Raw genomic sequence first — 24,933 nt, 5'->3', positions numbered from 1 at the left:
TTTTCAAAATTGGTTCACAGCTCCAAATCTTTTTTTTTTTTTTGTGTACATGCGCAGGCAAAGATGTTTAGTAATAGTTTCTTTATATTATTGAAATAAGGTAAAACTTTATCATATTAGTTTATAATTACAAAGTATGATTTTATGTACAAAAGCTTTGTTAGAATTTCATTTTTCTGTGGGAGATGCCTTTTTGCGAAATAAACTGAGCAATTAGCTTCAGTTTTACGGGACTCCTTCGTTTGATTAAAGGCAAACTGAGATATTCTAACTTAACTTCAATTGAGGATTGAGTGATGGCAAGATTCTTCTTTGGAACATTGACATTTTTACCTATAAAGTTGTCTCACTTTGTTGGTAGAAATATTATTTTTTCATTATTTAAAAAAGTCACGAGTTTAGGAATGAAAACAGTTTATTTTATGACTTTGTCTTCTTTTGCTTTTATAAAATTGGAAGCCTAATGTTATGCGAACCTGCAATTGATGCGAGTCTCCTTTTGGCTCTAGGAAAGCAGTGAGGTGAGGGTAAATTAACGACGATGGTTGAAAGTTTAAAGACATTTGTGTTCTGAATTAGATCTGGTAAAAGGTAAAATGGTTTTTGTCTACGTCTCTTACTTTTCTCTTGTCTTGCTCTCTCTCTTGAAAGTTCAATGTACTAAATTTTTTTTACTTTGTTTTAATTTTATAATTTTATAATTTTTGGATAATATATTAAATTTTGTGTTTATTTTCAATTATATAAATTGATTTTTAGTTATTTAATAATATTTCAAATTTTGTGTTAGTTTTAATTTTATAATAAGATGAATTTTATCTTTGGATTGCTTGTGATTTAAAATTATTTTTAGAGATCTACGGGGTGGTTTATATTTTTTGTTTGGATGCATCTTCATTAGTTTTTGACACGATGATGTTAATTAAAATTAATTAATTTATTTTAATTTTTTAATTTGTAATTAAAAATAAAAACATACAAAAATAAAAAAATAAATCAGAACTATCATCGGCAGTGTTATAGAATCCATCATCTTTCTCTGCTTTATCATTTGGCTGCAGAGTTTTTAAGGAAAAGACGATTGTTATTATTAGTTTCTCTACTTTATCATTTGGCTGTAGGGTTTTGAAGGAAAAGATGATGGTTATTATTAGTTTCCATGACTAGTTATTAGAATAAATGATAATTTTATACATTAATTTTTTTATTATTAATTAAGAAGAAATTAGAATAAATTAATTTAAATTAATTTTAATTAACTTTCTTTGTGATACTGTTCGAACAATTAAGGTAAACAATATAAATATCTAAAGATTTTTTTAAATTATAAAAAATATCTTTGTAAATTATTCAAAACACATGGTCCTAAAGTCAATTTGCTTTATTATAAATTAAAACTGAAGATAAAATTTAGTATATTATTTAAAAATTAAAATTTAATATAAAATTGAAACAGAAGTTTAACATTTTTTTATTTTTTTTTATAAATTTGCCCTATATATACTAGAAATCAATCGCACATATAGGTGCAATTTGTGTACTGACTTATGATATTGTAATGATAATTTACAAAAAAGTACTTAGTGGTTTTTTTTCTTCTTTATTTTTGGCATTAAGTAAAAGGTAAGGCCAATTTTTAAGAGTATTTCATAGTATAGTCTTTAAGCTAATTTTAAGATGATATCTATATATATATTATAACAAAACAATCGTCAATTTTTTTCTCGCCCATTTCCAGTTATTATTTTGATATTTTATTATATTTTTTTAATATTTTTTCTTACTCGAAATGAAATTTTTATAGGTCATTAATTAAGTCTACATTTGTGAAAAACGTGTAGTTCTTGGAACATGTAAATGATTTTTTTTATGGTTAATAGTGTTTTGGAGAATGTGTAAGTATGCTGGTTTATGAAGAGCCAAGATAAATATTATTAATTTATTCATATTATTAATTTTTAAATATTAACATAAAATTTTAATTGAAATAAATTATAAAAAAATGAGACTTTTTTAAATTGGGAGAAATCTTGATATATTAGGTAATATCGTTGAATACCGACTGTCAAGTAATTTTTTTTTATTTATATACAATTTAATTAATTTAAATTTATTTTTTTATAATTTTAAATGTTATAATTTTATATATAACTTAAATGTTATAATTTTATTTTTTAACTTTATTTTTTTGTTGTTTTTTAAAAAATGTGACATGTCTTAAATGTGATAATTGATTGCTATGAGGAATATGTAAAGTCATGTATGGATAATCAATTTTAAAATTTTGATTATTATTATTTATATAATTAATTAATTATTTAAATTATCTTTATTTTATATATAGTTTAATTATTTTAAATTTAATTTTTATAATTTTAAATGTTATAATTTTATATATAATTTAAATATTATAATTTTATTTTTAACTTTATTTTTGTTTGTTGTTTTTTTAAAAATGTGACATGTCTTAAATATGGTAATTGATTGTCAGCAGAAATATGTAAAGTCATGTATGTATAATTAATTTTGAAAATATGATTATTATTATCGTTTATATAATTAATTAATTATTTAAATTATCTTTATTTTATATAGTTTAATTAATTTAGATTTATTTTATTATAATTTTAAATATTATAATTTTATATATAGCTTAAATGTTATAATTTTATTTTTTAACTTTATTTTTTTTGTTGTTTTCTTAAAAATTTGATCTGTCTTAAATATGGTAATAAAGATAAATATGTAAAGTCATGTATAAATAATCAATTTTGAAAATTTAATTATTATCATTTATATAATTAATTATTTATTTAAATTATTCTTATTTTATATATAGTTTAATTATTTTAAATTTATTTTTTATATTTTTAAATGTTATATATAATTTAAATATTATAATTTTATTTTTGTTACTTTATTAAAAATTTGACCTATCTTAAATATGGTAATTGATTGACAGTAGAAATATGTAAAGTCATAAATAATCAATTTTGAAAATTTAATTATTATTATTTATATAATTAATTGATTATTTAAATTATCTGTATTTTATATATAGTTTAATTAATTTAAATTTATTTTTTTATAATTTTAAATATTATAATTTTATATATAACTTAAATGTTATAATTTTATTTTTTAACTTTTTTTTTTGCTTCCTTAAAAATTTGACCAATCTTAAATGCGTTAATTAATTGTTAGGAGAAATATGTAAAGTCATATATGAATAATCAATTTTGAAATTTTGATTATTATTATTTATATAATTAATTGATTATTTAAATTATCTTTATTTTACATACAATTTAATTAATTTAAATTTATTTTTTTATAATTTTAAATATCATAATTTTATTTTTCAACTTAATTGATTATTATCATTTATTTAATTCTCCTTTTTTCCCTTAGTCTACTTTGAAGATGTGCTATACGTTGGACTTAGAGAAATTAAATGCAAATTAAATTTGTGTTTTGAAAATTATGTTAAGTGAGTAAGATTCGAATTGTGTGGTAAAGCATGGAAAAAAAGAAAAACTTAATGGTGACATATAATTTGATAAATTAAGAGAAATAGGAGAATTTGAAGAAAGATAAATTAATAAAAAAAAGCAAATATCTCTCTCTCTTCTTTCTTTCCATTCTTGTTCAACCCTTCTATTTCTTCTCTTCTCATTTCTCGATTCTTCTTCTCAATTTTTCTCTTCTTCTTTACTTTTATTTAGTAAAATTTAATCGTATTTTTTACCTAGTTTGGTCTTCTGGTGTAACATAGCACCACTATTCTGTTAAGTGAGTGATGTGAATGCAACTAAAAAAAAATAGGCCTTGAGGGTTCGTGTGGTAAGCACATATGAGATAAATATACGTGAAAATTCAAAAAAAAAAAAAAACATTTACCCTTGAATGCATATTTCATAATAAAGAGGTTAGTTATCGTTTATTCTTCTCTCTTTTTTCTGTTATTGTGTAATTTTTTTATTTTTTACACGTTGTTTATTGTATTACATGTTAATTTAGGTTATTTTTTACATGATTTCGGGATAGAGTTATGTGCTTTTAATTCTTTGTCTACCCTTGAATGCATATAAGGAAATCTTTCAAAATATGTAATCTTTTTGTTGTATTTTCATGATTGTAATACGATTATTTTATTTATTTTTTACTTCTTTATTGTGATTTTCACTTATTATAACTATTAAATTATATAGCTTTCACTTTAATAATTATTATTTTTTTTTTACGATATCCATGCATCGCATGGGTGATCCATTAGTTTAAAGGTTAATTTACATGTTCTCATAAATGCCTTTATTTCAACTAACCATCCAAAGATGGTCTAAGAAATTGATTAGTCCTTGTGTATGTGTCATTTTTTTTTTCATCCCTTAAATTTGAGTGATAAAGATGAATAATGATTTTATTACATCTACGAATTTATTGAGCATTAATGGTTCTAAATATAAATTTATTTATTTTTTCTTATATTTTCTTAACAAACAACATAAATGGAATTGATATTTTGTAGTTTCATTTTATTTTTGTTAATATGTAGACTATATTTTTTAAATTTTTGATTTGTGGAGTACAACTTTAGAATATAAAATGTTAATATTGTAAAATATAAAATCCGTGATATTACCAAGTTCTTTATTTTGTTGTTTCTCTCAACTTTCATCACTTGTCAAATGAATAGTGAAAAAGTCATTTAAAAAAAAATCTTCTAAAATGTGTATAAAATTTATATAAAAAAACAAAAATATAACCTTCGTAGTAAATAACTCAAAAATAATATAATTTAAATTATAATATAACAAATAATTTTCATATTTATAATTCTCCCCCTACAATCACAATCACAAGTATTTATCTTCAACAAGTAAAATAAACATAAATTCTTTATAATTTACGTAAAAATTAGTTATTTATTTATTTTCTCTAGTATTTTTTATTCTTATTTTCTTATGTTTCATCATATTTAAAATAATAAAATAATAATAAAATTTAATAATATTTTTTATTATTAATTCTCGCTATATACCATGTGATTTATACACTCATTTCTCAAATAAAAATTAAAGAGGTAAAGGCCCTGTTTGTTGCAGTTTAAAAGTTGTAACTTCTAGCTTCTAATTTCAAAAAAGTTGGGATGTAGTGTTTGTTTTAACTTATAGAATTCTAACTTATAGCTTCTACTAGCTTTTAGAAGGGGTAGAAGCTGGCTTTTTCAAAGCTAGGGTACCTTAACTTTTATAACTTCTGCTTAAATAATTACATTTTATGACAATTTTACCCTTATTTTTAGCAAAGAATTATCCTCTTGTCTATGCAATCATGGGTTTTTCTTTTCCACCGTTATCTCCATTTTCAAATCTCTTCCTCTCTCTCGTCATCTTCCTCTCTCTATACTTTAATTAATTTTTTTATAACACTTGAAACTTATATATATATACACTAATTAATTTTTAAATTATCATTCTATAACTACTAAGGATATTATGGATAATTATACAAAAATAAGTTATTTTACAGCTTATGGTATCAAACACCACAACTACTTAATTACAACTTCTAAGAAGCTGCAGCAAACAGGTTCACAATTTATTCTAAGTTTTAGAAACTATAATATAAGAAATTATAAACTATAATTTTTTTAATTAAGCTGCAACAAACGTGGCCAAAGACAAAAATAGCTATGATATTTAAAAAAGGACAGTAAACTCCCCAACAGTGATCTATTGTTATTAAAATTATTCATATGATAAAAAATCATCATATTTTCTCTTGTTCTCCATTTATTATCTTTTTTTGTCTAGCAAATTAGCTAAAATTTGGCAATTTGTCGATGTTTCTCTCCCTCTCTCTAGTTTTGCAATGGATATATAGTTAAATTTTTATTAGTTTGTTGTACAAGGCAAAAAGAAATAATAAGAAAAAATAATTAAAGATATTTATATCATATTCAAATATTTATAAATAACTATAGAAAAAATGTAATTCAAAAATCAGGAAAAAAATCTTTATTACTTTTGAAATATAAAAGAATATCTCGATTTTTTTTTTTTTGAAAACCCAAAATTCGTGAGTGTAATTTCCACAAAATTAAAAATTCAACTTATAAATGTAAAGAGCACGAAACCTACGACTGTGAGGAGCGGGGAACAGAGTTAACGGCAATTTCAAGGGTCGCCCCCAAGGTCAGAATTGTCGTTAAACTGGTTCTCAAGTCCCACGCCTCTTTCAAACTGCTGCTTCCGATCACTCTCTTTTTTTACCGTTCACTTTCCGTGTCAAAGTTCCCGTATCCGCTTCCGCTTCCGCTCCCGCTCTGATCTTCCAGTTTACATGGATCTCTCTCTCTCTGCAACTCTTTGTTATCTCTCTCCCTCTCCAACCACATCTCCTCTCGTTTCTCGGCCCCTATTTCTACATGTTGCCAATTTCAAACCTAAAGTCTCTCTCAGGAAGCGCTTGCTTTGGCCTCACAACACTCTAGCGATCAGAGCCCTCAGTTCGAATCACGGCGTCGACGACGGTTTTGTTCTCGAAGACGTTCCTCACTTGACCGACTTTCTCCCAGATTTACCGGTAATTTTTGCTTTTCGGTTCATTTTTTTTTTTTTTTTGCTTTCCAGAAGAGGAATGTGATACTGAAATCTTGTTAGACGTGAAGTTGGATTGTTAGTTAATTTATTGAAGTTATATATCAATTTGGTCCCTGGGAAAGTTGTCGAAAGAATAAAATTCATGTGTGGTTTGGCTTCTCCACTGCTATCTTTGGACCTGAGATTCATTGATGCCGTGTTCGGGACTAGGAGTTTTTCAAGCAGAAGGAAATGGAAGAATGGATATTGAAACTAATTATATGATTCTTCTCTCCATCCCCGTGGAGCCCAAACGAAAAGAGAAAATATATACGCATATATATGTGTGTAATAAATTTAGCTTGATTATGCTTCTTTCAGTCCTTCTTCACCATCCTAGTTACAAGCAAAAGGAAAATGAAATTACTTGTAGGATGTGTGCAATTTCCGGGGCTAATAGATTAAATGGAAAGGAAATATTGAGAATGAGAAAAATTGGTGGCACCAAACTCTTAACTCTTTCCAAAAGTACAAAATGATAAATTTGATGGCAACATGAGGTGGACGCAGCCCACTTGTCTCATAAATCTTGCAAAAGAAGTGTACAGATGTTACAGGTGACATTTGGGGCATATATTACTAAAATGGCGAGAACCAGTTTGTGGTAAATCTTGGAAATGGAATTGGTGGAATAAGTAGATCTGGGATGTTTAGGTAATTGTGGGTAAATCACATGAAAGATCACTAAACTTTGGTGTGTTTTTCATTTTGGTCACTAAACTTTAATTCTTTACAATGTGATCATAGAAGTTTAAAAAATTTTGTAATGTGGTCACATATAAGATTTTTCGGTCACTCTATAGCCGGAGTGGGTGACGAGGTGCTAATGTGACAAACAATAAAAATATTCTTTGACACATGACACGTTCTGATTGGTTGTTATTGCACAATAATTTTTGTTGTTTGCCACATCAGCGCCAGGTCACCCACTCCGACTATAGAGTGACTGGAAAATCTTATATGTGATCACATTACAAAAATTTTTAAACTTCTATGATCACATTGCAAATAATTAAAGTTTAGTAACCAAAATGAAAAATACACCAAAGTTTAGTGATCTTTCGTGTGATTTACCCAGTAATTGTCAATGAGCATGGGAAACAGATCATTGGTTCACAAGGCTGAAATTTGTCTTAATGAACAAGCAACTGTTTTGATCACTCTATATTGATCTTAATTTATTCTGCCTCTGTGTCCTGCTCTGTAAATTTGAGACATAGGTTTGCACATTCATCTACTTTGTGGCTGTTTATTAATAGTTGGGGAAAAATGAAGTGCGAATTATTTTTTTAACTTAACAATTTGAGAGTTGACCAGGATATATTGCTATGTGTTTGAATTTGTAGATCTCAAAATACAAGGTTGGACATGAAATACCATTTTTTTTTAATAAATATGATTGTATATGACATTTAATAAATTGATGTGTCAACTCAATCATTGTAAACTATTTTTATATCATTTTGACAATTAATTGTGGTTCACTGTTTTTTTTTTATTATGTCTACAGTCCTATCTAAATCCTTTGAAAACGAGCCAAGCTTATGCCATAGTCAAGTATGTTCACATTCTATTTAGTTTCCCAAAACCGTTGCATTATTACTGCTTTTATGCATAGCACCTTGAATCTTTGTTTAATGTCATTCTATTAAATATCTTCTGTATTGCTAGGGAAACTTTTGTTAGCCCTGAAGATGCGGTAGCAGAGGAAGTATGTGATCTCTCTTTTTCTTTCTTTCTTTTTGTTTCCATTCACTTGTAATTTTTTCTTACCACCTTCTTGAGTTCTATTTTAGTCATTTTATGTGTTGGCCTTTAGATTATTGTTAGGAAGAACAGTCCTAGAGGAGCACATTTCCGGCGTGCAGGACCTCGTGAAAAGGTAATATGTCTCTATATGATCTTCAAAACCTTATTGGTGAACAGACTGGCTATATTTTATTTGTTAAGTGCCGTTGCAACATTGTATGATAGAGGTGTAATGTCTTTTTGATATTAGGTTTATTTCAAGTCAGAGAAAGTGCGTGCTTGTATTGTTACTTGTGGTGGTTTATGCCCAGGGATCAATACAGTGATTCGGGAGATCGTGTGTGGCTTGAATTATATGTACAACGTCAATGATGTACTTGGTATTGTGGTGAGTCTAATGTGAACCATATCTTCTTAATACTGAAGTTTGGGCAGTTGACATGTATTTATTCTCTAATTGATTAGACACAAGGTTTAGTAAAATTTGATAGATTAACTTTCCCAAATATATTTTTTGGGGTTTATTTGAATCTTTTTATGATGTTTCAGAGTCAACCTGTTTGTCTTTTGATTTCACAATAACTATGTGACTTGCTGAAGGATGGTCATCTTGTATAGCATTACTTTCATATTTTTAAATAGAAATTCCTCATTAATGCTTCTGGTAATGCCATAATTACAGCAAATGCCAATTATAGATGATAAATGGTTGTTCGTCTTTGTCATAACTATAGTTATCAATAATTATAAAAGGCTAAATTGACTTGACAACCCCATAAACCTTGGTCTTTGGCCCAGACACCCATTGAATTTTAGAATTCGTCTCATCAGTCCTTGAGCTTCCCAAAATTAGGGATAACACCCCCTAAATTAGACACAACACCCCCTGAAATTTGGCCCTTTGAGGGGTTGTCGTGGCTAATTTTGGAAAGTTCAGGGATTGATTGGGCAAATTTGAAAGTTTAGGGATTGTCTGGGCAAAATGACCAAAATTTAATGGCTATATAATCAATTTACCCGTTATAAAAATAATGAAAAAGAAAAAAACTAGTTACATGTTATGGTACTTCACAACATACCCTTTTAAAATTTCCAGGGTGGATACAGAGGCTTTTACTCAAAAAATACAATGCAGCTGACCCCTAAAGTTGTTAATGATATTCATAAACGTGGTGGAACCATTCTTCAAACATCAAGAGGAGGTCATAATACTAGCAAGATAGTTGATAACATTCAGGACCGGGGGATAAATCAGGTATTTGTTCTCCTTTTCCTGCCATTTATAGGGAAGTTTTTAGATGTTTTTGAGAAAAGTCTTTCTGTGTGTGGGGTTTAGGTGTATATAATTGGAGGTGATGGGACTCAAAAAGGAGCAGCAGCAATTTACAAGGTGCTCAATTATGTAAATATGAATCTGTTCCTCTCTTAATGCCTTGAAGTCCAGCTGTGTTACAGTAAGATGTTAATTTGCACTTTTTTGTCAAGGAAGTTGAGAAACGTGGCATTCAAGTGGCGGTAGCTGGAATCCCCAAAACAATTGATAATGATATTTCTGTAAGTCAAATGAACCATGTCTTATCTCTTGTTTTATGGGTTGTATCCTTTTTTCTTCCTATGCGGTTTTGTTTCATTTGCAAATCTGAAGGCTGGGATACTGTACCCTGATAAAAGTCAACTAAAAGTTAGGTGTGGGTACAGCAAATCTTCAAGCATGTAGTTGGTAGTCTTTGCTTGGGAAGTAATATATCAGATCTGAGAACTTTGGGCTTATCTTATGTCTAGGGAAGATGACTGTTAATATTCATACATACAAAGTGTACCGACTAATTTTAAATCCTCATCTCCAATTTATTGACTGGATTCTATTGGAAGTCTTGCAACGTGGTATTTGGATGCTTATATGGCTATTATCCATATATTTGCATTCAGAACCTGAAAGCAGGACCTGCTCAGGTTTATTCCTCAAAATATTTGTTACAAAAAAACTAGAGCTTGGAAACACTGTGAAGTTGCCTTAAAAAATCATAAAAGTATTTATACATGAAATGATCCTCCAAGAACCCTCAATTATCAGGGACCAACTCCGGGTAATGTTTTTTTGGAGATTCTGCATATTTTGCAAGTTTAAACTTTGTTAAAATATGCAAACTCATTTATCAGCACCACATTGGTTTTGCTACATCAATTGATTACTATTCTGGCTAAATTCATGCAACTTGTGGACCGAGATTTATTTATTTATTTTTTAAAAATTAATCTTCTTCTTGGAAATCTATTTTCTGAAATGGCAGAGAGGAAAAATGGAAACACATTGTGAATAAAATAATGTGTATTCTACTAAAAGTGTATAATACAAGAGAATATATATACAAGTATTTCAAGTTAATTACACTAATACCCCTTACTAATCTTATTTTACACTCCCCCTCAAGTTGGAGCATATTTATTGAGCATGTTCAGTTTGGTACAAATGTAATTTACACGAGAACCTCTAAGTGACTTAGTGAGTAAATCAGCTAATTGATCAGAACCCACATATGTTGTAACTATATCCCCAGAGAGTACATTTTCTTTAACAAAGTGATAATCAATTTCAATATGCTTGGTTCTCTCATGAAACACAGGATTAAAAGCAATGTGCATTGTAGCTTGATTGTTACAGATCAATTGCATAGACTTAACCTGCGTAACTCCTAACTTCTCAATTAATTGTTTCAGCCACATTAGCTCACATGTTGTTACTACCATTTCCCTATATTCAGCTTCTGCACTGGATCTGAAGACAATAATTTGTTTCTTACTTTTCCAAGAGACTAGGTTTTTACCCACCAATACATAGTATCTAGATGTGGATCACTTGTCACTAGGTGATCCTGCCCAATCAACTTCCGTATATCCCACAATCTAATTGTGTGCATGATTCTGATACAATACACCCCAATTGGGGGAATGCTTAATATACCGAAGAATACGAATTACTGTATCCTAGTGACTGTCACAAGTTGAATCCAAGAATTGACTTACCACACTCACAACAAATGAAATATCAGGACGTGTGATTGTGAGATAATTAAGTTTCTCATCTAGTCAACGGTAGCACCCAAGATCAGAAAGAGACTCCTCTGTCCCGGTAACAGTTTGATATTCGAATCCATAGGGGTATCTTTGGGCTTACATCCAAGCAACTCTGTCTCCTCTAGCATATCCAAGTCATACTTTCTTTGAGAAATATAGATGCCTTGCTTTGATTGAGCTACCTCAATACCCAAAAAATATTTCAAGGAACCCAAATCCTTAGTCTGAAACTGTTGGTGAAGATGTGCCTTTAATTCAGTGATACCAACATCATCATCCCCTGTAAGTACTATATCATCAACATATATCACTAAAAGAATGTGGCGGCCAGATTGAGAGCGATAAAGAACAAAATGATCTGCTTCACTACGAGTTGAACCAAACTCAAAAACAACTAAACTGAATTGACCAAACCAAGCTCGAGGAGATTGTTTTAAATCATATAAGGATTTTTGAAGGCGACACACCAACCTAGACTTCCCTTGAGCAACAAAGCTAGGAGGTTGCTCCATATACACCTCTTCCTGTAAATTGCCATGAAAGAAGATATTTTTGATGTCTAGTTGATGAAAAGGCCAGTGAAACATAACAACAAGGGACAAGAAAAGATGAACAAAGGAGATCTTAGCAACAAGAGAAAATGTATTGCCATAATCAAGGCCAAAAACCTGAGTGTATCATTTGGCAACAAGGTGAGCCTTAAGGCGATCAATCCGGCCGTTAGGACCAACTTTAACAGTGTAAACCTAACGACAATCAACAGTAGACTTACCCTTGGGAAGAGGTACCAAGTCCCAGTGGAATGTAAGGCAAATATTTCTTCAACCATAGCAGTCCGCCACCTCGGATGGGAAAGAGCTTCGGGAACAGATTTAGGAAGAGAAACAAAAGATAAAGAAGAAACAAAAGTAGAATGTCTAGGGGATAAAGAATTATAACTAACAAAATGTGAAATGAGATGGAGAGTGATGCAACGACGAGTACCTTTATGAAGAGCAATAGGTAAGTCAAGATTAGAAATTGAGGGTGATGGACCGGAAGAGGAAGAACTAACAGGTGTAGAGGATGAGTTAGTAGACGACTCCCTAGAACTAGTGATGACAGACGTTGCTGGTTGGGCCACAGGTCGAAGAAGTGGTTGATAAACTTGAAGATTGAGGCAATCAAGGCGAGAGGCAAAGGGCGGTGGAGATGGAGAAGGTGAAAGGTCAAGAAAAGAAATAGGCAAAGGTAAGCTAGCAGACACGGACTCGGGGACCTCAAACGAAGAGGGAAAATAAAGAGATGACTCAAAGAAGGTAACATTTGCTGAAACAAAATATTGAGCTAATTGAGGAGAATAACAATGATACCCCTTCTGAAGGCGTGAATAACCCAGAAAAACACATTTGATGGAACGAGCGGATAACTTATCACGACCTGGGGCAAGATGGTGAACAAAGTAGGTACTCCCAAAGATATGAGGAGGAAGAGAATATAAGTCAACTCGAGGAAAATGAATAGAATGAGAAATTTGGTCATTAAGAACAGAAGATGGCATTTGGTTAATTAAGTAACATGCAGTTAAGACAACATCATCCCAGTATTGAAGCGGAACATGCATATGAAGAAGAAGCATACGGGCAGTTTCAATTAAATGACGATTCTTTCATTTAGTCACCTTATTTTGTTGTGCGGTTCTAAGACACGAAGTTTGGTGAAGAATCCCATTGGATGCCATATAGCTTTTAATTGGTGAGGACAAATATTCAAGAGTATTATCACTACGGAAAACACGAATAGGCACATTAAACTGAGTTCTAATTTTAGCACAAAGTGTAGTGAAGACTGAAAACAATTATGAATGCGTTTTCATTAAATATAGCCATGTACTTCGAGAAAAATCATCAATATAGGTTACAAAATAATGAAAACCTTCTTTTGAACTGACACGACTGGGACCCATCATGGAAAAGAAATCTTTGAAAATTCTATCCATGTTGGACTTCTTGGCAAGTAAATAAACCCAACATAGTCTAGTATGATCATCAATAAAAGTTACAAACCATATTTTTGCCAAATAAAGTGGGAACCTTTGAGGGTCCTCAAACATCACTATGAATCAAATAAAATGGTTTTAAAGGGCTGTAGGGTTTTGAAATAAACTTAACATGATGGTCTTTGGACAAACGACAACTTTCACATTGAAACATAGAAGAATTCACTCCTTTAAACAACTTGGGAAACAAATGTCTTAAATAAGGGAAACTAGGATGGCTTAGTCTAAGATGTGTTGGACGAAATTCAAAGTTGAAGATTGGTTATGAAGGATAAGGCCATCCGGCCATATAGATTGAATTATTGTATTTTATAATTTAAAGTTTGAATTTGTATGTTTAGATTTTTTAGGTTATCTCTATAATTTAAGAGATTGTATTTCCTAAATTTTAGGAGATAGAATATCCTATCTCATCCTCCTATTTTCTAAGAGAAAAGATAAGGATAGGTAGAGTATTTATGTTCTTGTTCTCAGCACATTTAGATTCAATCAAGCATTCTTTTTTTGCTTGTTTCATGGTATCAGAGCCTAGGTTAGGCCTCAAGTAAAGTTTTTTTTTCTCTGCCGTTTATTTCTTCCTTCCTTTTCCGAAAAAGAAAATTATGGCCGATGCAACCCAAAACCCTACCTTTACAGAAACGTTAGCCACCAGTTCTCCAAGTGCTATTCACCATTCGAGTTATTCACAATCAGTTCCTAACATGTCCAGCCATTCAATCGACAATCACCCACTACAAATTACTCACCATAAGTTAAATGGGAGTAATTTTAGGGAGTGGTTTCAATCAGTTTTATTGGTGATCAAGGGTAAAGGGAAAGCTGGATATTTGAATGGTGCGACTCTAGCTCCTTCGCCAACAGACGCCTCTTATGGCATATGGGAGGCAGGAAATTCAACCATCATGGCATGGTTGATAAATTCAATGGAAACTAGGATTGGAAGGACATACCTCTTCCACAAAACAGCCAAGGAGATTTGGGAATCGGTGCAAGAGATGTATTCAGATTTGGAAAATTCATCTCAAAGTTTTGAGGTAAGGTCAGCCATAAGGAACACCAAACAAGGTAATCTAAGTGTTAAAGATTATTTTAATACTTTGGTAGAGTTATGGCATGAGATGGATTTGTTTTACACTATTACTTGGGAAAATGCTGCTGATAGTGTTAAGTATAATAAGATGATCGAAAAAGATTGAATTTTCGATTTTCTCCATGGACTTAACAGTGATCTAGATGAGGTACGTGGCAGGATCTTAGGCACTAAACCTCTACCCAATTTAAGGGAAGTTTTTGCAGAAGTTAGAAGAGAAGAAAGCCGCCGAAAGGTTATGCTTCAATCGACTGCTGATTTGACTAACCAACATTCAGCCCTTGTTACTGTTAAGCAAGGGGATTTTGGTCAAAAATATTCTGGGAGAGAAAAGCAATGGTGTGATCATTGCAAGAGACCATACCACACCCGAGAGACTTGTTGGAAGATCCATGGCAAGCCAGCCGACTGGAAACCAAGGAATAAACGAGAAGGCAGCAGATCAGCCTATGTGGCTGCTGCATCTAGTGAAGATGGCCCAAAATCAGGTGGAGAAAAAGGATTAAAATCGGACTTAAATCTGACAGAAGAACAAATACAGACATTGTACAGGCTGCTTAGTCAAGGAACAAGATTGGCTGATTCTTCTAATCCTCAACCTACAGCCTCCGTTGCTTTGCAAGGTAACCCTCACTGCTCTCTAGTGTCAAAACAGATTCCTAATGATGTATGGATAGTAGATACAGGAGCATCTGACCATATGTCAAGTTCCATGGAATGTATGACCGAGTACAGGCCATGTAGAAAGCTGATTGAGATTTCTATGGCTGATGGTTCTATCTCTCCTGCTTTGGGTCTTGGTAAAGTGTGTATTTCAAAGTTAAAACTTGATTCAGTTCTATATGTTCCAGGATTAAGTTACAAACTGTTATCTGTAAGTAGGATTACAAGTGACATGAATTGCAAAGTGATATTCTTCCCATCCTACTGTTTATTTCAGGACCTAGCCTCGGGGATGATGATTGGCAATGCTGAAGCTAGGGATGGTCTCTATTGGTTGCCCGGGAACTCATTAAAGGCTGCTCATTCAAATAAATTTGTTTTCAATGTTAACGCTAATGCCAAAGCTATGTTATGGCATAAGCGATTAGGACACCCTAGTTTTCCTTACCTTAAATTTTTATATCCTCAATTCTTCATTAATAAAGATCACATTTTTTCATGTGAGCATTGTACTCTTGCAAAACAGCTAAGGTCCATCATTCCACCCAATCTTACAAAACCCTCATCTCCATTCCATCTCATCCATAGTGATATTTGGGGCCCATCTAAACACCCAAATATTTTAGGTTCTAGGTGGTTTATAATCTTCATAGATGACCACTCTAGAGCATGTTGGGTATACCTTATGAAGGAGAAATCCGAAGCTAGTGGTATCTTCAAACGATTTCATCAATTTGTTGTGAATTTGTTCCAAGCTTCAATTCACATTCTTATGACTGACAATGGGAGGGAATATTTTTCTCATGACCTAACCAACTACTTGCTTGACCATGGGATTTTACATCAAAGCTCTTGCCCTTACACACCACAACAAAATGGTGTGGCCGAACGGAAAAATAGGCATCTCTTAGAAGTTGCAAGAGCAATGATGTTCACAACCCATGTCCCTCATTCCTATTGGGGAGAGGCGGTTCTTACAGCAGCGTTTCTTATAAACCATCTACCCTCCAAGACCTTGAGTTTCAAAACCCCCATTGATACTCTTTGTGCCTTATATCCTCATGCTCCTTTTCTCCAATCCCTTGCGCCTAAAGTGTTTGGCTGTGTTGCTTATGTTCACAATCACAGTCCCTCTCGTACTAAGCTTGATCCCAAGGCCCTAAAATGCCTCTTCATTGGTTATTCTCCTACCCAAAAAGGATACAAGTGTTATAGCCCTATGAACCGAAAATACTATATTTCCTCCGATGTTACATTCTATGAGGATATTCCCTACTATCAGTCCACATCACCTATGAATTTCTCCACTGATTCTCTTTCTTCTCCCACTCTTTCACTGCCAGTGTATTCTCAAGGGGGAGAAATGATTAAAACCTCTGATAACACACTAACAGTGACTCCTACAACAACAGATACAGCTCCAACAGTCCATGAATTAACAACTGATTCTAACAAAGCAGTATCTGGCCATTGTTCTGGTCAGAACAATACCAAACCACCGGCTGACCCTCTGTTTGTTTATTCCCGATGGCCAAAAGACCAAACTAAGCTACAGTAGTGTCAATCATCTCTACCAACAGCTGCTGGTCCTTCCGAAGATGCATACAGGATTGAAGAAGAATGTTTAAAAGACAACCCTGAAACAAGGGAAACTCTCAGCAAGGAGCATGACACTAGCAGTGATGTAACACTAGAGGACGGACTGGATTGGGCAATGCCCATAGCTCTACGAAAGGGGGTAAGGTCCTGTGCAAAATACCCACTGAAAAATCATTTGACCTATGCTAAGTTGTCTCCTAAATTTAGAGGGTTTATTGCTAAAGTTGACAGTATAGTTGTTCCAAAAGATATCCAAGGAGCAATGCAGGATCCTAAATGGAAAGCAGCGGTTATGGAGGAAATGAAGGCCCTGGTGGGAAATGGCACTTGGGAAATAGTGAGGAGACCTTTAGACAAGAAGATAGTTGGATGCTGATGGGTATTTACTGTGAAGCACAATGCTGATGGTAGTATTGAAAGGTATAAAGCCTGATTGGTGGCCCAAGGGTTCACTCAAACATATGGGATAGATTATGAGGAGACTTTTGCACCTGTGGCTAAGTTGAATTCTATTCGGGTAATTCTTTCTATTGCAGTAAATTTAGATTGGCCACTGTTTTAGTTTGATATTAAGAATGCATTTCTTAATGGGGACTTAGATGAGGAAATATATATGAGGATCCCACCTGGTTTTGAAGGGGAGGCTGGCATAGGAAATGTGTGCAAGCTGAAAAAATCTCTATATGGATTAAAGCAGTCACCTAGGGCATGGTTCAAAAAATTCAGCATGACCTTAATTCAATTTGGGTATCAATGGGGACAAGCTGATCATACGTTGTTTGTGAAAACTACAGAATATGGGAAGAAATCTATTCTAATTGTTTATGTTGATGATATCATTGTAACAGGTGATGATCTACAAGAAATTAAAACTTTAAAGAAGCAGTTGAAGACGGAATTTGAAGTCAAAGATCTCGGGTTGATGAAATACTTCTTGGGTATGGAAGTGGCTAGAAGTCAAGAAGGGTTATTTGTATCACAGAGAAAGTATACCTTGGATTTACTAAAGGACACCGGGATGTTGGCATGCAGACCTACTGGCACTCCACTAGACAAGGGTTGGAAATCAAGAGAAGAAGAGGGTGATATTCTCGTAGACAAGGAGAGGTACCAATGCTTGGTGGGAAGGTTGATTTATTTGTCTTTGACTCGGCCTGACATTGCCTATGCAGTAAGTAAAATAAGTCAATATATGCACTCACCCACACAAAGACATATGGATGCAGTATTTCATGTTCTAAGGTATCTTAAAGGAACACCTGGAAAAGGATTGATGTTTCGAAAAACAAAAGAAAAGGGAATTGAAGGATTTGTGGATGCAGATTGGGCAGGCTCAAATGAGGACAGCAGGTCAACAACGGGATATTGTACCAAGGTATGGGGAAATGTTGTGACATGGAGAAGCAAAAAATAATCTATGGTGGCCCGTAGCAGTGCTGAGGCAGAGTTTCGAGCGATAGCTCAAGGAATATGTGAAGTGATATGGTTAGAGAGGCTATTGAAGGACCTAAAGATACCCTTGGCTCAACCTACAAGGGTCTACAGTGATAGTAAGTCGGCAATATGCATAGTAAAAAATCTTGTTCAACATGATCGCATGAAGCATGTGAGGATAGATAGAAGTTTTATAAAAAGAGAAATTGAAGAAGGAGGGATAGTCTTATCTTATATTTCCACCAAAGATCAAGTAGCAGATGTGTTTACAAAGGCTATGGTGAGACCAGGGTTCGAATTTCTGATTAGCAAGCTGGGAATGATGTGCATCTACTCCACAGCTTGAGGGGGAGTGTTGGACGAAATTCAAAGTTGAAGATTGGTTATGAAGGATAAGGCCATCCGGTCATATAGATTGAATTATTGTATTTTATAATTTAAAGTTTGAATTTGTATGTTTAGATTTTTTAGGTTATCTCTATAATTTAGGAGATTGTATTTCCTAAATTTTAGGAGATAGAATATCCTATCTCATCTCCTATTTTCTAAGAGAAAAGATAAGGATAGGTAGAGTATTTATGTTCTTGTTCTCAGCACATTTAGATTCAATCAAGCATTCTTTTTTTGCTTGTTTCAAGATGCCATTGCATTATTTGATCAGAAATAGAAGTCAAACTAGTACCACTCATTCCGTGAGCTTTTTAATTACTGAAGACATCCTTATTCCAATAGTAGAGTCCATTTATCTCTCTAGCATTGCCAAACGTCTTCCCCGAGTTCTAGTCCTGAAATGTACAATAAGAATCAAAGAAGATAACACGACAGTTAGAGTCTTTTGAGAGTTTACTGACAGACAAAAGGTTGCAGGCAAGCTTAGGAATATAAGGTACTGATTTAAGATCAATACTATCAGAGAGTTTAATGAGACCTTTACTTATAATAGGTGAAAGACTACCGTCAGTTATTCTTATTTTTTTACTACTAGAACAAGGAATGTACAAATTGAATAGATTTTATAAACCAATCATATGATTAAATACCCCTGAATCAATGATCCAAGGAGTAGATTTTAAAGAACTAGATAGAGCTAATGGATTTCTACTTGAATGGGCCAATAAACAATTGGGTGTTCCAGATAACATATTAGACTTTAGCAATTTTAGGAGTTGATTGAGCTTTTCTTTACTAAAGGGTCGAGCTTTGGCTTCATTGGTAGTAAGCTATGGTCGTTTCTGTCTCGACTTCTAGTTGGCTGGCTTTCCATGGATCAACCAGCAAGTTTCCCAATTGTGGCGTGGTTTGTTGCAGTGGTCACACCAAACACAGGTTTCTATTCCGCCTTTTGCTGACTAGGGATATTTCGTCCCCCGGCATTGGCATCAACAGTAATTAGTGCTCGGTTAGACCACTCATGCCATTGCTTTTCTTGCTGAGAATGACAAGTCTTCGGCTTTCCTCACGTCGAACTTTTTAAAAGGCTGCACTAATTAAAGGGAAAGGATTTCTTCCAATAATCCTACCTTGGACCTCATCAAATTCACATTGAGGACGATAAGAAATTTGAATGCCCGATTAGCGTCAACCATTTTTTGGTAATGTTTGCAATCATCAGGGTTCCTCCACTTGTAATCATTGAAGAGATCTAGCCATATATGCTTCAAGGAGTTAAAATAAGTGGTGATGGTGTCGTTGCCTTACCGAATCTCACCGAGCTTCAGGTTGAGTTCATAAATTTGGGATTGATTACCCAAATTGGTGTACATTGCAATGATCTCATCCCAAAGCTCCTTAGCTGTAGAGAAACACATGTAGTTCGAACTGATCTCTTCTTCCATGGAGTTCACAAACCAAGCCATCACCATTGAATTCTCGGCATCCCAAGAGCTGGGTCTACACTGTCTGGAGCTTGTGTAACACCCGTCAAATAGTTGATCTTTCCTTTTCCTTGGATGTACATACGAATGGGTTGAGACCAGCACAAAAAATTGGTACCATTAAGGCGCCAAGCAATCCACTTCCAACCATGTTTGACACTCTAGATTTGTGAGGTTACGTGGATAAAAAGATTACTAGAGAACTTGAAGGTTTCCACTTTCTTACCAGTAAAGGTCTACTGTGACAACAAAGCTACGATTTCCATTGCCCACAATCTGGTTCTCATGACATAACGAAGCATGTAGAGGTGGACAAGCATTTTATCAAGGAGAAACTTGATTGATGCCCCTAATCCTTTCCTTAATTGATTGGTTTTATTGTAGGCATATTTTGTATATTCTGTAAATTATTTCCTTATATGTTGTGTCCTTCCTCTATAAGAAGAGAGGAATCATTGTCGCCCAATTATAGTGAAATAGATTTTTCCTCTCCATATCCATTCCTTCATTCTATAAGTTTAAATATAGCCTAAATGACCCACATGCAAACTAGTACAGATTAAAGATGTTAGATACAAAACATTTTATTTTATCTTATGTAAATTTGAAACTTTACCATTTATGTAAGATGATTTCTTCCTAAAAAGATGAAGCAAAATGTTGAGTAATTTGCATTAAAGGGATTCCTTGCATCATGAATTTTTCTTAGTAAAGGCCATTTCTCATGGTTGGTCCTGCCTAGGTGGGGTTCTGGGAGGGCGAGATGTCCAAATATTTGAACCTCAATTCTCTGTTTTTTCAGCTTAAATTCTAATGTTACATGAAGTACCATGTATACATGCATATAAAGTTCTTTGAATTCAACAAAGCCATTTTCATTAGTATTTTTGGTTTAACATATGGAGTGTGGGTTTCAGGTGATAGACAAATCTTTTGGTTTTGACACTGCCGTTGAAGAAGCTCAGAGGGCCATTAATGCTGCTCATGTGGAGGTTGAGAGTGTGGAAAATGGAGTTGGAATAGTGAAGCTAATGGGTCGATACAGTGGTGGGTTGGGCGTCACACAATGGATAATTTCTTCTACACATAGAACTCCAGCTTTGATTACTTATTGCTGCCTCAATTTTTCTGCCTTTTCTTTTGCAGGGTTCATTGCTATGTTTGCAACTTTGGCTAGCCGAGATGTGGTATGACTTGATCATGATGCCATGCTTAAAAGTATAGTTAGAATGCACTACATGACTACTAATTTGTTAGGACCTCCATTAAACAAACTTATCAGAGAAGAAAGGAGGGGAAAAGGGTGGGGCCACAGGGGGCAACCAAGTAAAATGACTCAAGGGTAAAAGAGTCACAAGTTAGTTAGAGGGGAATTATCGAGCATGTGGCTGGAACGAGCAAGAGGAGTAGGTATAAAAGGGAGGAGAGAAAGAGGGAGAAGGATCTGGAAAAATTTGTCTCGAATAGGCCTTTTTGTTTTCTTTCATTGTTTTTGTTACATCCATTGTTGAAGCTACTGTAATTGAGGAATTCCTATTGTTTTTGAGTTAAAGTTCAATCAATTGAGTAAGAGTTCTATCATAATCTTGTTTTATGATATTAGATGTGACCTTTCTGTCGTTAGAATGAGATTATTCATCCCAATATGTGGATAGTCCTAGTTTATTAGACTGGACACTTTGTGCCAACAATACATAATTTTTTTTTAACACAACAATGTTTATCTTTTGCAAATGATTGTATGAATCTTGATCTGTAATTAATTACTTATTAGGATTTATACACTTAGATGGCAATACATGGTTCCCAACATTTATATGTTCTTTCAAAGTATTTTACAATAACAAGGACAATCACAAACCTTAAGGTTTCAAATTCTTTTTGTTGAGAGTAAAAAAATAATAATATAAAAGAAATGTTAACCTTGTGTCTAAAAACTGAGGCTTTTAAATCATATGTAATAATTCAACATAATATCAGAGTATGCAAAGGTTCTGAGTTCAAACTTCATTGCTAACCCAATATTTAAATTGTTGCATGTGTTTGGACTACTTATGCAATGAAGTCTGGCTACATGTGAGGAGGTATATTTAGAGTAAAAAATAATAATATAAAAGATAAAGTTAACCATGTATCTAATAGCTTAAGCTTTTATATTAGATGGTGTTAAGAAATTCAACATTTTAATTGTTTCAAATATTTTTGAAATGTTTCCACTTTCTACTTCCCTAGTAGTTGAAAGAATACACTCAAAATTAAAATTTGTTCATTGAGTCCAATTAGGAAGCATTGATACAAACATGGGATGCAGATATTGCTTGACATGTCACCAAGTTCTTTTTCAAAAATTAAAACTCTCCACGAAAAATTTTCCTAAAGTAAAAATCCCACTAAATTATTTTCCAAAATAATACTCTTGCGTCACATCACAGGCCACATCACATAGGCAGGGACAGTGGACCCAGGGGAGAACTGCTGGTTAGCAGTTATGGTTGAAACCTTCTTGTCTTTTCTTGTTCTATAATATCATTTATGTCATGCCAGATGATCGTTTCTTGAGCATCATGACCATGCCTTCCAAGCTAAGAAGAAATCCTCTATTTAGATTTGGAGATAAGAGTGTGGTTTAGCTGGAAAGTGAAAATCACTCGCTTATTCCCTTTTCAACTTGCAGACTTACTATATTTTGGTGGGCTTGTTTTAACTGTTATCATTTTTCAGAGGACTCATATATGTTGTTCATTTATTTTGTCCATCATCTTTCCAATCTTTATATCCAAGTCAGTGACAAATTGCTGGGCCAGCCATTGGTTTTCCATGGCTTCTCTGGCCTTGTCTACATCATGGGGCCTATAACATGAATGGTAATTCTCAAAAAGATTTTGGCACATGACATGACAAGCATATAATATCTTATGAGCATACTGAAAATAGCTCACATTCTACATGATAGAGGAAGAGTATGTTTAATAAGTTCTAACATATATTTTTGAAAATATTAATACATATTTTGGAATTCAAATTCCTTAAAATTAAAAAGTTTAGGAGATGGGAACTCATAAAATGCGAATCTACATTGTTCTAATGGCATAATTGATTTTTAACTCTCCCTCTCTCTCTCTCTCTCTCTGAGCTTATAATGTAGTTCTACTTTGTTCTAGTCATGGACATGCAAGATTTTTCAATGGAGATAGATGTCCCCTCAGTGTGTAAAATATCTATTAACAAAAAAATTAAAAGTAATAGGATCACATTTGGAGAAGCAATTGACATGCGTTTGGAAGTGATCAAGTGCTGGCACCTAACATGATAGGACCCCTTCATAGAATCCCTAGCATTACTTGGAGACACCTAACTGATCCTGATTGGAAACTTCAAAATATTATTTTAAAGATGTATGCAAGTTATTGTATTAATGCTGGAAGGGATTTGTTTGATGATTGTCTTGGAGTAACACTTCATATCTGTTAATATTTGTAGTGTTCCTTTGTTATTACTCGATTGGATGTGTTTAAAGTAGAATAAAAAGTTGAGGCTTTGGAATATTTTCACATTTCTGTGATTGTTTGCTAGTCTTAACTGATATATGACTATCACAAGATTGATTGATAGTTCTGAGTTGTAACAGGATTGTTGCTTGATTCCCGAGTCTCCCTTCTATCTTGAAGGCCAGGGTGGGCTTTTTGAATTTGTTGAAAAACGGCTTACGGAAAATGGGCACATGGTAATTGTATTGGCAGAAGGAGCTGGGCAGGAATATGTTGCTCAGGATGCACTAACATTTGATGGGAGAGATGCATCGGGAAATAGGTTACTTCTAGATGTTGGTCCGTGGTTGAGTCAAAAGATTAAGGTGCAGTAACTACTTCTGAACAAAATTCTATTGTTTCTGGTTTGAATTCTTGATTACTCCTAAGTCCTAAATGTGATAATCTTTAGTTGTATGAAAAAATCGCTTTAAACTCTACAAAGTGCTCATATTTATGCCTGCATATAAACTCTGTTTATGTTACAGCTATATGACACAACTGGTGAAATTTATATGTTTTCAGCTCTTCAACCTTATTTCCAATTTCCAGTTGTTCCATTACAGTCCTCTACCAGTTCTAAGAACTTCCAATTCATGTGTTTTCTCATATGGGGATTCTTGCCTTCATTTTACAATAGACAAGATTCTGTGATAATCTTATTCATGTAAATGGGAGCTCTGTGGTTGACAGACATCTGAATGGGAATGGCAATAGACTGGTATCCTGTACCATGTAAGTGGGAGCTCTGTGGTTGATGCACATCTGAATATGAGTGGCAATAGACTGGAGCCCTATCTCCTGTTCCCGCTGCATGTAATGTATTTAATTTCCCATCACCATCATAGAATGAGTTCCCATTAGGTTCCTTTATCCAATTAATTCATATATATTCATAAATTTATAGAATGATTTGTAATAAAAAGCATCAATAAATCTACAATATACTTGCTATCATCGACTATTTATTGTGCATTGCATTGGTAATAATAAAATATACAAATCAAATTTAGTATGAAGATTGATTAGATTGACTTTAATATCAATAGAAATAATGGTCATCAATTATAACACAAGTAAATCATTATAAAACCATCATAAAACACATCTAAATCCAATCATCTTTTATGAATCCATCCCAACAATGTCCATTACAAATCCATTACAATCATATTAGTGCCTGGGGCTTTGTGAGACTGGCTTAAGATGACCTTTTAAATTGTAATAAAAAATAATATAA

At 33.0% G+C, this 24,933-nt stretch overlaps 1 protein-coding gene across 3 annotated transcripts in view; it reads left to right on the top strand.

Annotated features, from left to right (window-relative positions):
• The first annotated feature begins 6,142 nt into the window (after positions 1 to 6,142).
• The window catches only part of LOC127797433 (ATP-dependent 6-phosphofructokinase 4, chloroplastic), a 28,287-nt gene continuing 9,496 nt past the window's right edge, over positions 6,143 to 24,933 (top strand). For 2 of the 3 annotated variants that reach the window (XM_052330327.1, XM_052330328.1), the window contains exons 1-11: positions 6,144 to 6,588; positions 8,155 to 8,201; positions 8,316 to 8,355; positions 8,464 to 8,526; positions 8,644 to 8,781; positions 9,490 to 9,648; positions 9,730 to 9,783; positions 9,879 to 9,947; positions 21,084 to 21,213; positions 21,313 to 21,353; positions 23,795 to 24,019. In XM_052330327.1, coding sequence (XP_052186287.1) covers positions 6,346 to 6,588; positions 8,155 to 8,201; positions 8,316 to 8,355; positions 8,464 to 8,526; positions 8,644 to 8,781; positions 9,490 to 9,648; positions 9,730 to 9,783; positions 9,879 to 9,947; positions 21,084 to 21,213; positions 21,313 to 21,353; positions 23,795 to 24,019 — 1,209 coding nt within the window. In that variant the 5' untranslated portion in view covers positions 6,144 to 6,345. Of the gene's footprint in view, positions 6,589 to 8,154; positions 8,202 to 8,315; positions 8,356 to 8,463; positions 8,527 to 8,643; positions 8,782 to 9,489; positions 9,649 to 9,729; positions 9,784 to 9,878; positions 9,948 to 21,083; positions 21,214 to 21,312; positions 21,354 to 23,794; positions 24,020 to 24,933 lie in introns of all 3 variants that reach the window. The other variant, XM_052330329.1, reaches the window with a different exon arrangement.

The sequence above is a fragment of the Diospyros lotus genome, chromosome 3, assembly GCF_014633365.1.
Source record: "Diospyros lotus cultivar Yz01 chromosome 3, ASM1463336v1, whole genome shotgun sequence".
NCBI classification, from domain to species: domain Eukaryota; kingdom Viridiplantae; phylum Streptophyta; class Magnoliopsida; order Ericales; family Ebenaceae; genus Diospyros; species Diospyros lotus.
The sequence above is the reverse complement of the archived record's forward strand: the minus strand, read 5'-3'. Positions and strand labels throughout refer to the sequence as shown.